The sequence below is a fragment of the Notechis scutatus genome, chromosome 2, assembly GCF_049901735.1.
Source record: "Notechis scutatus isolate UNSWTSFEM ecotype Mainland chromosome 2, rNotScu1.2, whole genome shotgun sequence".
Taxonomy (NCBI): Eukaryota; Metazoa; Chordata; class Lepidosauria; order Squamata; family Elapidae; genus Notechis; species Notechis scutatus.
In genome coordinates, this window is record NC_142010.1 from 15,654,670 (window position 1) to 15,671,875 (window position 17,206).

Below are 17,206 nucleotides of genomic sequence, written 5' to 3' on the forward strand. Positions count from 1 at the left end.
TTAGTTTTGTGTTCCCGAGCAACATAGGAAACAGAATAGCAGGTTCAAGTTACTCTCAACCAGCATAGCTTTCTCTGTGGAATATTACTAGGACAAAATGGTTTGTCATTTCTACCCTCAAATTCTGTTTAGGAAATGACCATAGGTTAACTGGTTCTGCTAGGTAATCCACCAACTATGAGTTTAGACTAAATAATTTTCTAACAAGTCATTCAAGAAATAGGAATCAACATGTCACTGTGGCAGTAACTGCTAGAGACCCCTTCTTTTTGTAATTCCGTTACTTGGAATTCTGCAAGGCTAGTAAAAAATAACTAAATACATTGCCACTTTACCATTTTTTAAAAAGCCTTGTTCGTAACCAATAGTTCAAAAAATAAGCAAATATTATTGAAAAATAACATAGAATTTTAAAATGGAAAAAGAATGGTCCCATAAAGCATGGAATCGCGGTACTTTGGGCAACAAAATAATTTCTAATCCTCTGATTTGTGCCTGGATTAGGAGATGAAACATTCCCGCTTTGCAAAGAATGACCTTTGCAGAGAATTTTCTCTTCTTTGTTTTCTTCCATTCAGCCAATGGCTCAGATTTCTAGATCAATAAATGATAGAGCAATAGACCAGTTGATTCAGAAGTGGGATTATTTTTCTGAAAAGCACTATAAGTTCTTCAGAATCAATCAACTTGATAAAACTTGCCCCAAATATTTCTTCAAACAAATATTCAGAATTGTCCGTATTATTACCTAAAATTAGGACTTGTGTGAAGCGCAGCCATTCAACTTGGTGTATAACTTTGCTTTGGAAATTTGAGAACCATGGAGCAGAATACTGTAACAGAGTTGGTAGGGATCTTGGAGGTCTTCTAGCCCAACCCCCTGCTCAGACAGGAAGCCCTATAACATTTCAGCTAAATGGCTGTCCAATTTCTTCTCAAACACCTCCAGTGTTGGAGCATCCACAACTTCTGGAGGAAAGTCATTGCACTGATTAATTGTTCTCGCTGTCAGGAAATTCCTTTCTAGTTGTACTTTGATTCTCTCCTTTATTAGTTTCCATCCAGTGCTTCTTGTCCCACCTTCAGGGTCTTTGGAGAATAGGTTGGCCTTCTTTTCTTTCTGGCAGCTCCCTAGATATTGCAACACTGCTATCATGTTATTCCTAGTCCTTCTTTTCATTAAACTAGACAAGTAATGGCTAAACTTTTCGTCATTGTGGGCAAAAGTGTGTGTGTGTGTATGTGTGTGTGTTTGTGTGCGCACCTGCACCCTAATGCAATGCGCATGCTACCCTCCCCACGCGCCCTGCACGCTGCTGCGCATGCACACATAACCCCCCTCTACTTTTTATAGAGTCTCAATGTCTTTTTTACCTCTGGCAAGCAAAACTAAATGCAATATTCCAAGTGTGGTCTGACCAAGGCATTATAAAGTAGTACTAATACTTCATGTGATCTTGATTCTATCCCTCTCTTAATGCAGCCTATGATTGTGTTGGGGTTGTTTTTGGCAATGGAAGCATACTACTAATTCATGTTTAAGTGATTTTCCACTAGGACTCCAAGATCCGTTACACTGTCTACTGTTGAGACAGGTATTACCTATTTGATGCCTGTGCATTTGGTTTTTCTTTCCTAAATGTAGCACCTTACATTTCTCACCGTTGATTTTCATTTTGTTAGATTGAGCCCAATGTGTTGATCCTTTGATATCTCCAGTTTATCTTCTGGAGTGTGGGTATTCCTGTCAATTTGCTCTTGTGTGGAACTTTAATGAGCTCCCCTTCTATCCTCTTGCCTAAATCATTGATGAAGATGAACAGATCTTGCTAATCCTCCTGTTCTGTTCCTTTTTCTTTGTCCAGGGGAGCCTTGTGTCCTTTGAGGATGTGGCTGTGTATTTCTCTGAGGAGGAATGGTCTCATCTGGATTCTGAGGAAAAAGCGCTGCATTCAGAAGTCATGCTTGAAAACCATAGAAACGTGCTTTCTCTGGGTAAGAGTTTTCTAGTCCCCAAGCAGAGAGTTCAAGAAGACAGATTATAATTAATTTTTTTATTTAAAAATCACTAATCAGATATCGCCTCCTGGGAGAGAGAAGGAAAGGATCTGGCCTTCTCGTACTCCTAGGAAGGAAAGAGTCTGGGTGGGCCTGGCTAGTTGGTTATGTGACTGGGTGGGTGTGGCCAATTTAGCAGTCCATTTTGCCTCTGTCCTTCCTGAGCTGTACTTGCTCAAATTTATTTAATAAAATCCCCCTCCCCGAAGGGAAAAAAGAGCACAAATTTTCTTGCCAGTTGCCACTTCAGTACAACAGCAGCCTCAGCTTCCTTAAAATAGGCCATTGACAAAAGAATGAAACAAACAGGATTTCCTTCAAGAATTACTCCTGCTCATATGTTTCAGATGACTACACAATAAACCAGACTGAGAACTATACTAAAACAGCAGACTGTAACTAAAACCGCAAGATTTGGGAAAGATTTGGAAACTCCAAAAGCCATTAGCATTGCATTTCTCTGAATGTACCATATACCTCTATGTTAACTGATTTCTGATGCATTTCACTCATGGAATGACCTTTTGTTACTACTTCCAGCAATATTAATCTGCATTTCTTACTTTTATTTAAAACAAACAGATTTCAAATGATATAAACACCATTGAGATCGTCTGTAGGCAGACAAACACAAACCCCACCGATTCTCTCTCTCTCTCTCTCTCTCTCTCTCTCTCTCTCCCTCTCCCTCTCTCTCTCTCTCTCTCTTATACACACACACCCCTCAGTGTTCTTTGCAAAGTATATATTAGATATATAAAGGAAACGCTAGGGACAGAAGTTTCCAGTAACCCCATTAACTCTTAAGGGCAGGCAGTACCTTAATGCTGATTAAATCTAAAAGAGGCCAAATCAGGAGGATTGACCAGAAAGTGACTCCCTAATAACTAAGGACAGGTCTTCCTCAAGTTTCATTTAGAATTGGAGGGGTGACAGAGAAAGAGAAGAAAAGATTTAAGTTAAATAGGCTTACTCTAGTAATTCCACAGCGAAGCAATTTAGGTCCTGGAAAAACAGGCAATGAAGCAAAAGGAGAGAGAGAGAGAGAGATGGCAGCCAGATACAATCCCCCCCCCTTTTTTTTTAAATGTCTCTGATGATTTCAATGGAGATCGAGGCAGGAATGAATGTAGAAGGTTGCACAAAAAAGTGGGGGAACCTTAATTCATGGCTTTGGTTTTAATTGGATTGATTCCTCCAGATTTCTCATGAACAAAAAAGAGGGAGAGGAAGGGAGAGAGAAAACACACACGTTCACACACATGTAGACAAACACGCAGAGGAGACAAATCCAAAGTTGGAGAAGGGACCCTTACAAGCCTCCTGCATCCCCCAACTCATTTTCCTCCAAAGGAGAAAGACCCCAGTCCAGAAACGACGCTCCCAGGGGTGGGATTCTACCTGTTCCCATCGGTTCTATAGAACTGGACGTGATGATTCTGTCCAGTTCGGAGAACCGGCAAATCATGTCCCTGCCTGGCCCCGCCCCTTCCCCTCCTGGCCACTTGCCTCTGATGAGGCTGAAGATATGTTGCTGGACCTGTTGAGCTTCAAGCCTGGAGCAAGAATCCCTTTTTCTCCCCCCCCCCCCATCCCATTTGGAAGATACTGAGTTTTGCTGTTATTCACGATGTCCTCCATGCTTCCTAAATGAGGTAGATCGAGTGGGAAGTGGCTGGTGTGTGTGTGCACGTGTGAATTTAAGCCTCCTTCCTATAAAATCCATTGAGGAAACAAAAGGAGCAGATATAGTTTAATTCTGCTCCAGCCCAGATTGCTGGGAGAGAAAGTAGTTTAAAAGTATTATTTAATTGACTAATTCATTGGCTTGTAGTACTGAGGAGCTGCTTGCCTTTTAAAATCCAGCGCTGCTTCTCTGGCTGGATTTCAAAATAAAAGCCAAGGAGCTAAGGGCTACAAGGAGAAGTTCCAGGAAGCGTTGCTATAGCATTTTAAAGTAGCCTGGAGCAAGTATCCCTGGGTGTGTGTGTGTGTGTGTGTGAGGGCTTTACTCTTTAAAGCTGTGTCCTTGTGATGAAGGGGCAGTTTATATTACATTTTATAGATTAACCCACCAGTAGAAAATAGGTAACATCCATTTGAGGTCAATCTATGCATTTAGTGAGGAGGAGGAGGAGGAAGCAATATTAAATCAGAGCCTTGGTACAAAGGGAAATCTAGTAGAAGTGCCTTGATGGTCCTGTCCAAGCAGAGACAGGAGCGTGGTAAGTATGAGATCTTATTAAATCAATTCATACAGAGATACAATGCTCAGTATCTTTACAGTTGGTAATTCTTTCATGTTACTGACTTGGGAGTAATCAAATGATCAGGTCTCATGCTGCCTGGGGAATTCTGGGAATTGAAGTCGACATGTCTTAAAGTTGCCAAGCTTGAAAAACACTCAGAAGTACAACTTTTTGTGAGCCTGGGTTATTTTCCTGCATTTGGGGAATAAGGAAATTATCCTGTGTGCCTGGCCCAGAGATGCAGCTGAAATCTAGTTAGCTGCTAATTGGAAGGTTAAAGCAATAGATACAGATAGTCTTTGACTTACAACTATATGTTTAGCCTCCATTTAAAGTTACAACAGCACTGAAAAAATTGACTTATATTCCTCACCCCTGCTCCCCCCCAGGGACGGACAGAGAAATAGGGAGACAGAGGGAGGGAAAGAGAGACAAAAGACACAGAGGGAGGGAAAGAGAGAGGCAAGAGACACATACAGATAGGGAGGGAGGGAAAGAGAAAGACAAGACAGAGAGAGACAGGGAAGGAGAGAAAGAGAGAGAGACAAGAGACAGAGATAAGAGAAAGAAAGAAAAAGATGAGAAAGCGGGATAAACAAAGAGAGAGAGACACAGAGAGATACCTTTTTAAAAGAAAATAGAAAAATGGCTCTTTGAGTGTTTAAGGTTGCAAATCCCGGGTTAAACACCATTAAGTGAACCTTGTCATTAAGTGAACCTTGTGATCCTTAAGTGAACCTTGTGGTCATTAAGCAAACACTGGTGGTTAAACAAGTCCATTTTCCCCAATGGGCATTTTTAACTGGAAACCAGAAGGAATTGTTGGAAACTGGCAAAAAACAAAGAAAACCTCAGTCACAAGGCTGTGGGGAATGTTGTAACTGATAAGTGTGTGTGTGTGTGTGTGCGCGCGTGCATGGCTCTCAAAACACCAAAAACAGTTCAAGTAGTTCTGGGGAGGTCAGTCATAAATTAGAACACTTGCTAAGCAGCTGGCCACTAAGTGAGGACCACTTATGTTTGGTTTGCCTGTCACATGGCCAACAAGCCACATGTAGCCAGTCACATGACCATCAAGTCACACCCACAAATTAGGCCATACCCACAGAACCAGTTGTTAAGAAATTTGAATCCCTCCCCAGGACGCCCCCGAAGCTGGAGTGCTGCATTGTGAAGTGAGGAAAAAGGGGAAGAAAAACATTGCAACTTTAAAAATCCAGGGAGAAACTCCACCCCAGCATCCTGCTCTCCCACGTGGCTGCTTCTGAACTAAAGGAGGCAAGGTTTGGAACTAGAGGAGGCCAGTAATTGAGCAGGGAAACCAGAGCGGGAGAGATCCACTGCCAGCGTTGGGGATTTAGCTTTTTTTAAATTCTTTCAGTTCTCATAGTTCTCTGCTGAAATTAACCCACTTCAATAAATCTTAAGTTTTCTCCTAAATCCTCCTTGGATGTTTCTTCTGATTACTTCTTAACTCAAAACTGACTGAGTAAGATTTGCATATATATAGATAATTGTAAAGAAAGAGATATTTTCTAGATATTTTCAAAGCTTTCATGAATCCTGAATATAGAAATCATCATGCCTATATCACAGCACTGTAGACATGGAAAATACAACACAATGGAAAAATTCAGAAGAAAATTCATTGAATTTATACAGTTTGATCTGACTCCCTAACCTTGTTTATCATTTTCATTTCTTTTTTCTTTTGAAGGTAATAATGGGCAGGAGAATCAAGATTCCTGTGAACTGTTCCAAGTGATCAATGCTAAAGATGGAATAGGGAAGTTTGGAATTCGAATGGAATTAGAAAGCCATAAGAGAAACCAGTCAAATATTTTGAATCAGGAAAGCTCATTTTCCACTGATGCTCCGAAGCAAGACTTTCTTGCCCAACTAGAGAATATGAGGAAAAAATATATTGGGAAAAGTGTGGAACTAATCAAAGATAAATTACATGTAAATGAAGACTACTTAACCCAAAAGAAAGGAGATGATGCTATAAGACACGACGGACAAAATTACAATGGGACATTCATTCATTCTCTTGGAAATAACTCCCTTACATCTCAAAAAGTGGTTCACACAAAAAAGGATCTTTATAAATGTTTGGAATCTGGAAAACATTTTAGAACAAGCAGGCAACTCACTTCCCATGAAAGGATTCACACTGGGGAGAAACGGTGTTCAGAAGCACCTGTAGCCGACGTAGCCCAGTCTCTTCAAGCAGCAGGACAGAAACCATATAAATGCATGGAGTGTGGGAAAACCTTTATTCATAGCAATGGACTTAGAAACCACAAAACAATCCACACAGGAGAAAAACCATATAAATGCATGGAGTGTGGAAAGACCTTTGCTCTGAACAATAGACTCACTATGCACAAAAAAATCCACACAGGGGAGAAACCGTATAAATGCATGCAGTGTGGAAAGACATTTGCACGAAGAGATAATCTTATTTCCCATAAAATGATCCACACAAGGGAGAAGCCATTAAAATGCATGGAGTGTGGAAAGACTTTTGCTCAAGACAGTTATCTTGCTTCCCATAAAAAGATTCACTCAGAAGAGAAACCATTTGAATGTATGGAGTGTGGAAAGATGTTTACTAAGAGGAAATATCTTACTTCTCATAACAGAATCCACACAAGGGAGAAGCCATATAAATGCATGGAGTGTGGAAAGAGCTTTGCTCAGAATGGTAATCTGACTTCTCATAAAAGGATCCACGCTAGGAAGAAAGTATATAGCAATAGCAATTCCACTTCAGACTTATATACCACTCCACAAAGCTTTATAGCAGCCTTTGAGCAGTTTACAAAGTCAGCATATTGTCCCCAGCAATCTAGGTCCTCATTTTATGGACCTGAGAAAGATTAATGACTGAATTCACCATGAGGCAGTCAAATCGAACTCAGCTTTCAGCATTCCTCCATTTTGGAACTGGTTTTCTTTTTCTTTAGAGTCGGGCGGAAGAAATGGGTCCCCCGGGGTGTTCATCAGAAGAGGCTGGAGGGGTCTCTCCCCTTTCTGCTTTCCCCCTTCAATGTGAGGCTGTGAATAATTTTAGAAGGGCACCATATGTATTGAATTAAAGAAATCAATAAACATTTTCCTGATTGTGGTTTTTGTGTCTGTTTTCTGTCTTCCTTCACAGTAACATCGAAGTTCCGAACAACAGCAAGACAGAAGTTGGATTTCCCAGACAGCCTTCTGGTCCTTCTGACTGCCCAATTGTTTCTGACAGGATTTTGGAGCCTCCTCTGATATTTAGGGAGCCTTCAAGGGCAGTTGCTCTTGAGGAAGTGAGTTCAAATCCTCCAGAGATATTTTTCTCCATCTCCACAGATGGTCCCTGCACAGGAAGGAGGAGAAGATGGAGAAATTGCCGTCTCTGGAGACCCCGAAACCATGGAGGCATTGAGAGTGGTCTTTCCTCCTACTCCCATGCCCGTCATCCCTGCCCTCTCCCCCCCTCAGACCCGCTCCTACTATAATCCTGGCAGTTTGCGCCAAATCCACAAGGGGGCGCCCTCCGCCAAGAGAAGGGAACATCAGGCATTTCCTCCACTGGTCCACTGGAGGGCGAATGTCACAACTGGGTTTTTAAGGGAGGCCGTTGAAGGAAGTGACGTCACAAACGCTTGCCACTCTAGGACAGTACAGTCGCTAGCTTTAATCCCTGTGCTCTGCAGGAGAGGTTGCAGCGTTCTGGTGGGTGGATACCCAGACGACCACGAGTGAAGTGGGGGGGGGCGGCCTCTTCCAGGGTCCCATGCTCCCCAGCCGCCCTCTCCATGCAGAGGAAGGCGGGGGGAGAGGAGGGTCGGCTTTGCGGAGGCCCAGCATGAGAGGAGAGAAGCCGGGCGAGGAGGAGGCAGGATTCGCACCCGGCTCCCCGCGGGCCCGTTCCTGTCTCCGGAAGGGGAGAGAAGCGGGACGGCCTCTCCAGCTGCCTTATTCCCCGCCCTGCTTGGAGGGGACCTGGGTCCTGCACTAGGATGAGCGGCTTGGGGCTCCGGGCAGGTTGGATGAAGGTGGTTCAGGGTCTGAATTCCACTTTCTAATTCTTGGCGTTTGTTTTTCTTTCCATCCCAGGTAGAGAAACTCGAAACGATTTGAAATCTTTGCAAGCCAACATTTTCTCTTGGGGAGAGCAGAATAACTTGCAGGGATCCGTCCTGTGGCCCCAGAAATGGTCCTGTGAAGGAAAAGGCATCTGGAGATGCACACTTGGACCCATTTGGAGTTGCTCTGCATAACAGGAAGAATGGAGACACAACCTTTTGCAAAGGAGGGAAGCGGAACAGGCCCTTCAGCTGTTCAGCCTGGGAAGGGTGGGAAGTTCTGTACAAGACCTGATCAGGAGATCCTTGAGGAGGAAACCATCCTCCCTACAGAAGTTCAGCCATGGAACTTCATCCAATACCAGGAGGCTGAGGGTCCCCGAGGACTTTGCAGCCGACTCCACGACTTTTGTAGGCGATGGCTGAGACCAGAAAAGCACACCAAAGCTCAAATGCTGGACCTGGTTGTTCTGGAGCAGTTCCTGGCTCTTCTGCCCCCCGAGATGGAGGGCTGGGTGCGGGAGTGTGGAGTAGAGACCAGCTCCCAGGCGGTGGCCCTCGCAGAAGGCTTCCTCCTGAGCCAGGCGGAGGAGCAGAAGGAGCACGTCAAGTTGCAGGTGAGATACTTTAGGGAGCTCAGAAGGGAATAGAGAATATTTTTGAATACTTCACCCCTCCTTCCCCCAAACTTCTCTGACATTCATAATATGGGGCAATGTCCCACCAATTCTTGTAGGACATTGTTCCATTGTTTTCTCATTCAACCACATGGTTGGATATTGGGGGTTTGAGGTTGTGTTCCGGATATAAGAATCCACTTTATGTCGTGTGGATGTACATTAATTCTGCTTCTTTTTTTCCTTCCTCTTATTTGAAGTGCTGCACTGTAGAGATCAGAGATCCTGAGGGAAAGAAGAATCCATCACATCGCCCTCAGGAGCTATTTTTCAGGAGGATCCCTTGGGAAGATCAAAGTGAGGACATCTCAAAAGGTAATCCAAGCTCCTCTGATTACCCAGAAAGATCTCATCTGCCTTATCGTCTTCTCTTCTGTAGTATTTCTCTTATTTTCTTAAATATGCGTTTTGAAATTATTTTATAATTACAGAGAAACAAAGAATGAAGTTTTCCGTTTTTTATGATGGAGCTCAAACAGCGGTTGATCCTCCAAATCAAGTAAGAAAGAGAAAAAATATTACATTAGTATTCTCCTTTCCTTGAGGCAGTGAAATGGGTGTGCAGAGTTCTTTCTCCTTCTATTTTCCCTCTTGTTTGGACTGGATGATTTTTGTGTTCCTGTGCAACTTGGACAGCATAATAGCAGGTTCAGGTTGCTCTTAACCAGCATAGCTTCCTCTGTAGATTATTCCTGGGACACAATGGTTTGTCATTTCTACTCTCAGATTCTGTTTAGGAACTTCTTTTTTAAAGACCACAGGTTAACTGGTTCTGCTAGATACTGCTCCAATTATGAGTTTAGAATTTTTTAACAAGTCCTTCAAGAAATAGCAATAAACATATCACTGTAGTAGTAACTGCTTGAGACCCGTTCTTTTTGTAATTCTTGGACTTGGAATTGTGCAAGGCTAATGAAAAATAACTAAATACTCACATTGCCACATTACCAGTTTTAAAAAGCCTTGTTCATAAGCAGTAGTTCAAAAAATAAGCAAATTATATAAAAAATAAAACAATTTTAAAATCCAAAGAGAATGGCCATGTAGAGTATCTAATCAGGATACTTTGGGCTACAAAATAATTTCCAATCCTCTGATTTGTGCCTGGATTAGGAGACCAAATTTGCAAAGGCTGAGAAACGACCTTTGCAGAGAATTTTCCCTTCTTTTCTTTTATTCAGCCAATGGCTCAGACTTCTAGGTCAATTAATGATAGACAGAGTGATAGATCAGTTGATTCAGAAGTGGGATTACTTTACTGAAAGGCACTGTAAATTCTGCAGAATCAATCAACTTGATAAATCTTGCCCCAAATATTTCTTCAAACAAATGTTCAGAATTGTCCATTTTCTCACCTAAAATTAAAATTAGGACTTGTGTGAAGCACAGCCATTTAACGTAGTGCATAACTTCGCTTTGGAAATTTGGGAACAATGGAGCAGAATACTGTAACAGAGTTGGTAGGGATCTTGGAGGTCTTCTAGCCCAACCCCCTGCTCAGACAAGAAGCCCTATAACATTGCAGTTAAATGGCTGTCCGATTTCTTCTTAAACACCTCCAGTGTTGGAGCACCCACAATTCCTGGAGGGAAGTCATTCCACTGATTAATTATTCTCACTGTCAGGAAATTTCTCTTTAGTTGTAGGTTGGTTCTCTCCTTGAATAGTTTCCATCCATTGCTTCTTGTACTGCCTTCAAGTTCTTTGGAGAATAGTTTGTGCTCCTCTTCATTGTGGCAGCCCCTTAGATATTGCAACACTGCCATCATGTCATTCGCAGTCCTTCTTTTCATTAAACTAGACATACCCAATTCCAGCAAACATATGTTTTACCCTCCAGGACCCTAATCATTTTGGTTGCTCTTCTCTGCACTCTTTCTAGAGTCTCAAGATCTTTTTTACATCTGTCAACCAAAGCTGGATACAATGTCCCTAAGTGTGGTCTTATCAAGGCATCATAAAGTGGTACTAACACTTCATTGATCTTGATTAAATCCCTCTCTTAACGCAGCTTATGATTGCATTGGAATTTTTTTGGCAACTGTAGCTATACTGTTGGCTCATCTTTAAGTGATTGTCCGCTAGGACTCCAAGATCCCTGTTGCACTTTCTATTATTGAGCCAGATATGACCTATTCCAGTGATGGTGAACTTTTTCGGCACCGAGTGCCCAAACTGGAATGGGCGGGCATGTCCGTGCATGTGCACGTGCCTGAGCATTGAAAAGACCAGCTGGCTGGTACGTGCATCCCTGTTTTTTGGCTGTTTTTTGCTGTTTTGGGGGAGGTGTTTTCCAGGCCTTTTGGGGGGCATTTTCAAGCCATTTTTTCAGGCCAAAAACAGCCTCTTTTTTGGCTATTTTTGGGGCCATTTTTTTTTGTTGCTCCAACGCCTGCAAAGACCAGCTGGCTGGTGAATGTCCACAGAGAGGGCTCTGTGGAGCAGAAACCAGAGAAAAGCTGGTGATGGCGTGCGTGCCACAGAGACAGCTCTGTGTGCCGCCTCTGGCACATGTGTCATACTTTCGCCACAACAATTTGATCTTATGTGGAAATTTAATGAGCTCCCCTTCTATCCTTTTGCCTAAATCATTAATGAAGATGAACAGATCTTGTGAATCCTCCTGTTCCGTTCTTTTTTCCATGTTCAGGGGAGTCTCGTGTCCTTCGAGGAGGTGGCTGTGTATTTCTCTGAGGAGGAATGGTCTCAGCTGGATTCTGATCAGAAAGCGCTGCATTCGGAAGTCATGCTTGAAAACTACAGGAATGTGGTCTCTCTGGGTAAGAGTTTTCTAATTCCCAAGCAAAGAGTTCAAGAAGACAGATTATAGTTAGTTTTTTATTTAAAAATCCCTAATCAGATATTGTCTCATGGGAGGGAGACTCCTAGGAAGGAAAGAGTCTGGGTGGGCCTGGCTAGTTGGTTATGTGATTGGGTGGGTGTGGCCAATTTAGCAGTCCATTTTGCCTTTGTCCTTCCTAAGTTGTACTTGCTCAAATTTATTTAATAATATCCCGCTCCCCAAAGGGAAAAAAAGAGCGCAAATTTTCTTGCCACTTGCCTGAGTTAATTACAACAGCAGCTTCAGGTTCCTTAAAATAGGCCATTGACAAAAGAATGAAACAAACAGGATTTCCTTCAGAATTACTCTTGCTCAAATGTTCCAGATGACTACACAATAAACCAGACTGAGAACTGCACCAATTAAGACTGTAACTAAAATCGCCATGATTTGGGAAAGAGAACCACTCTAAAAGCCATTAGCATTGCATTTCTCTGAATGTACTATATACCTTTATGTAAATTGATTTCTGATGCATTTCACTCATGGAATGACCTTTTCTTATTACTCCCAGCAATATTAATCTGGATTTCTTACTTTAATTTAAAACAAACAGATTTCAAATGATATAAACACCATTGAGATCGTCTGTAGGCAGACAAACACAAACCGCACCGATTTTCTCTCTCTCTCTCCCTCTCTCCCTCCCTCCATCCCTCTCTCTCTCTCTCTCTCTCATACACACACACCCCTCAGTCTTCTTTGTAAAGTATATATTATATATATAAAGGAAACGCTAGGGACAGAAGTTTCCAGTAACCCCATTAACTCTTAAGGGCAGGCAGTACCTTAATGCTGATTAAATCTAAAAGAGGCCAAATCAGGAGGACTGACCAGAAAGTGACTCCCTAATAACTAAGGACAGGTCCTCCTCAAGTTTCATTTAGAATTGGAGGGGTGACAGAGAAAGAAAAGAAAAGATTTAAGTTAAATAGGCTTACTCTAGTCATTTCACAGCGAAGCAATTTAGGTCCTGGAACACAGGCAATGAAGCAAGAGAGAGAGAGAGAGAGAGATGGCAGCTAGAGGCAACCCCCCCCCCCTTTTTTTTAAAAAAAATGTTGGGATGATTTTAATGGAGACCAAGGGAGGAACAAGTGTAGAAAATTGCACACAAAAAGGGGGGGGGGATGCTTAATTCATGGCTTTGGTTTTAATTGGGTTGATTCCTCAAGATTTCTCATGAACAAAAAATGGAGAGGAAGGGAGAGAGAAAACACACACGTTCACACACATGTAGACAAACACGCAGAGGAGACAAATCCAAAGACAAATTCCCCCCCCCTCCAAATACTTAGAGCCCATGCTGAAATTATGAATGTTGCAGGACTACGGCCGTCCACACTTATGAATGACAGCAGAGGCGAGGCAACATTTGCCCTATCTATTGCCCCACCCTGTCGAGATTTATCCTGCGATGTTGTAGGGAGCCATCGTTTCCTTTGCCTGCTTTGGTTCATTTGTAGAAACTATAGGGCTAAAGTAATGACAGATGACTTGAGATCAGTAGAATGAAATCTCGCAGTACTGATCTCATGTGATATCGCACTATAGTAAGTTCTCTCCTAAATGAGGACTGTACCAGATCTGGCCGAAGGGCCTTTGCAAGCTGATGAGACTTTGGGGCAGTGAAATAGCCTTTCTTGAAGCCTTCCAACCATTTCAGTCTCAGCGCAAAGAGCGTTTACAAACCAATTGGAGGCTTCACGCAAAGGATATTGTCCGAAAGTCTCATCAGTGGGATCAAGGAACAGGCCGAGTAGGGGTCTGGCCCGCCAGATACATGCCACAGAGGAGCTGCTCCAAGGTAAACCGGGGAAGAAGCTTGTTTCAAAATTGTTTCAGTTCTCATAGGTCTCTGTTGAAATTAACCCACTCCAATAAATCCTACGTTTTCTCCTAATTTCTTCTGATTATTCCTTAACTCAAAACTGGCTTTGAGTGAGATTTCCGTATATATAGAAAGAAAGAAAGATATATTTTCTAGGTATTTTCAAAGCTTTCATGACTCATGAATATAAAAATCATGTCTATATGACAGCACTGTAAGCTTGGAAAATACAACATAATGGAATTTCGGAAAAATTCAGAAGAAAATTCATTGACTTTCTACAGTTTGATCTTTTTCTCTAACTTTGTTATCGTTTTCATTTCTCTTTCACTTTAAAGGTAATAATGGGCAGGAGAATCAAGATTCCTGTCAACTGTTCCAAGTGATCAATGCTAAAGATGGAATAGGGAAGTTTGGAATTCGAATGGAATTAGAAAGCCATGAGAAAAACCAGTCAAATATTTGGAATCAGGAAAGCTCATCTTCCACTGATGCTCCGAAGCAAGACATTTTTGCCCAACAGGAGAATATGAGGAAAAAATATATTGGGAAAAGTGTGGAACTAATCAAAGATAAATTACATGTAAATGAAGACTACTTAACCCAAAAAAAAGGAGATGATGCTATAAGACACGACGGACAAAATTACAATGGAACATTCATTCTTTCTCTTGGAAATAACTTCCTTACATCTCAAAAAGTGATTGACACAGAAGAGAAGCCTTATAAATGTTTGGAAAGTGGAACATGTTTTAGAACAAGCAGGCAACTTACTTCCTATGAAAGAATTCACACTGGGGAGAAACGGTATTCAGAAGCACCTGTAACCCATGTAGCCCAGTCCCCACAAGCAACAGGAGAAAAACCATATAAATGCATGGAGTGTGGGAAAACCTTTATTCATAGCAATGGACTTAGAAGTCATAAAACGATCCATACGGGAGAGAAACCATATAAATGCATGGAGTGTGGAAAGACCTTTGCTCTGAGCAATAGACTTACTATGCACAGAAAGATCCACACAGGAGAAAAACCATTTAAATGCATGGAGTGTGGAAAAACCTTTACTCAGCGTGGTCATCTTATTTCCCATCAGATGATCCACACAGGGGAGAAGCCATTTAAATGCATGGAGTGTGGAAAAACCTTTGCTCACAGAGGTAATCTTAATTCCCATCAGGTGATCCACACAGCAAAGAAATATAAATGCATGGAGTGTGGAAAAACTTTTACTCAAAAAAGTAGTCTTATTTCCCATCAGGTGATCCACATAGGGGAAAATCCGTTTAAATGCATTGAGTGTGGTAAAACCTTTACGCGTAGCTATGAACTTACTATCCACAAAAAGAGACACACGGGAGAGAAACCATATAAATGCATGCAATGTGGGAAAACCTTTATTTGTAGCTATGAACTTACTATCCACAAAAAGAGACATAAGGGAGAGAAACCATATAAATGCACTGAGTGTGGGAAAACTTTTACTCGTAGCTATGAACTTACTATCCACAAAAAGATCCACACAGGAGAGAAACCATATAAATGCATGGAATGTGGAAAGACCTTTGCTCTGAACAACAGACTTACTATCCACAAAAAGATCCACACAGGGGAAAATCCATTTAAATGCATGGAGTGTGGGAAAACATTTACTCAAAGGAATGGACTTAGAAACCACAAAATGATCCACACAGGAGAGAAACCATATAAATGCATGGAGTGTGGAAAGACCTTTGTTTACAACAATAGTCTTACTATCCATAAAAAGATCCACACAGGGGAAAATTCATTTAAATGCACGGAGTGTGGGAAAACCTTTACTCATAGCAATGGACTTCGAAATCACAAAATGATCCACACAGGACAGGAACCATATAAATGCAGGGAGTGTGGAAAGATCTTTACTCATAGAAGTCAACTTATTAATCATAATAGGAGCCACACAGGGGAAAAACCTTTTAAATGCATGGAGTGTGGGAAAACCTTTACTCAACGTGGTCATCTTATTTCCCATGAGATGATTCATACAGGGAAGAAGCCATTTAAGTGCATGGAATGTGGAAAGACCTTTGTTCAACGTGGTCATCTTATTTCCCATGAGATTATCCACACAGGGGAGAAACCATATAAATGCATGCAATGTGGTAAAACCTTTACTCGTAACTATGATCTTACTATCCACAAAAAGAGACACGCAGGAGAGAAACCATATAAATGCATACAGTGTGGGAAAACTTTTATTCGTAGCAATGAACTTACTATCCACAAAAAGGTCCACACGGGAGAAAAACCATATAAATGCATGGAGTGTGGGAAAACCTTTACTCATAGCAGTGTACTGAGTAGCCACAAAATGATCCACACAGGAGAGAAACCATATAAATGCATGGAATGTGGAAAGACCTTTGCTCTGAAGAATAGACTAACTATCCACAAAAAGATCCATACGGGAGAGAAGCCATATAAATGCATGGAGTGTGGAAAGAGCTTTGCTCAGAATGGTAATCTGACTTCTCATAAAAGGATCCACGCTCGGAAGAAAGTATATAGCAATAGCAATTCTGCTTTAGACTTACATAACAATATGCAAAGCTTTATAGCAGTCTTTGAGGAGTTTACAAAGTCAGCATATTGTCCCCAGCAATCTGGGTCCTCATTTTATGGACCTGAGAAAGATTAATGACTGAATCCACGATGAGCCAGTCAGATCGAACTCAGCTTTCAGCATTTCCTCCATTTTGGAACTGGTTTTCTTTTTCTTCAGAATGTTTCCAAGGGCAGAAGAAATAGATCCCCCGGGATGTTCATCAGAAGAGGCTGGAGGGGTCTCTGCCCTTTCTGCTTTCCCCCTTCAATGTGAGGCTGTGAATAATTTTAGAAGGGCACCTGTATATATTGAATTAAAGAAATCAATAAACATTTTCCTGATTGCGATTTCTCTGCCTGTTTTCCATCTTAACTCCACTTAAGATTGAAGTTCCCAACAACCGCAAGACAGAAGCTGGGTTTTCCCAGACAGCTTCCTGGTCCTTCTGACTGTCCAGCTGTTTCTGAGAGGATTTGGACCCTTTTGAGGCCTCCCACAATCTCTGCTGAGCTTTCAGGGTGGCTGTTCTTGAGGGAAGCGAATTCAAATCCTCCAGAGATTTTTCTCCATCTCCACAGACGGTTCATGCACAGGAAGGAGAGGAAGATGGAGAAATTGCCACCTCTAGAGACCACAAAGCTTTTCTTGGGCAGGGAGCCATTGAGGGGGACTTTCTTCCTACTCTTATGCCCATCCCTGCCCTCTCTCTTCCCCTCAGGGGAGGTCCTCCCCCCCCCCCACGCTGTTTGTACGATCTTGGCAGTTTGGGCCAAATCCACCAAGGGGAACCTTCTGCCAAGAGAAGGGAACGTCAGGCTTTTCCCCCTTGGTTTGCTGGAGGGCGAACATCACAGGTCACTTCTTTTTTTATTTTTTTTATTTTTATAAC

General features: G+C 42.0%; 2 protein-coding genes across 5 annotated transcripts in view; both read left to right on the forward strand.

The window, feature by feature from the left end:
• LOC113429960 (uncharacterized) overlaps positions 1–7,432 on the forward strand; it is a 69,488-nt gene extending 62,056 nt beyond the window's left edge. Inside the window, exons 18-19 of the mRNA XM_087954139.1 lie at positions 1,866–1,995; positions 6,025–7,432. Of these exons, the coding sequence (XP_087810265.1) occupies positions 1,866–1,995; positions 6,025–7,193 (1,299 nt within the window). The 3' untranslated portion in view covers positions 7,194–7,432. The remainder of the gene's footprint in view (positions 1–1,865; positions 1,996–6,024) is intronic.
• Positions 1–16,664, forward strand: part of LOC113430819 (uncharacterized) — a 52,983-nt gene extending 36,319 nt beyond the window's left edge. Inside the window, exons 1-6 of one of the 4 annotated variants that reach the window (XM_087953399.1) lie at positions 7,965–8,027; positions 8,412–8,985; positions 9,258–9,372; positions 9,489–9,556; positions 11,708–11,837; positions 14,069–16,664. In XM_087953399.1, coding sequence (XP_087809525.1) covers positions 8,539–8,985; positions 9,258–9,372; positions 9,489–9,556; positions 11,708–11,837; positions 14,069–16,410 — 3,102 coding nt within the window. In that variant the 5' untranslated portion in view covers positions 7,965–8,027; positions 8,412–8,538 and the 3' untranslated portion in view covers positions 16,411–16,664. Of the gene's footprint in view, positions 1–7,964; positions 8,028–8,411; positions 8,998–9,257; positions 9,373–9,486; positions 9,557–11,182; positions 11,297–11,707; positions 11,838–14,068 lie in introns of those variants that run through there. The other 3 variants (XM_087953398.1, XM_087953397.1, XM_087953400.1) reach the window with 3 other exon arrangements.
• Positions 16,665–17,206: the final 542 nt, after the last annotated feature.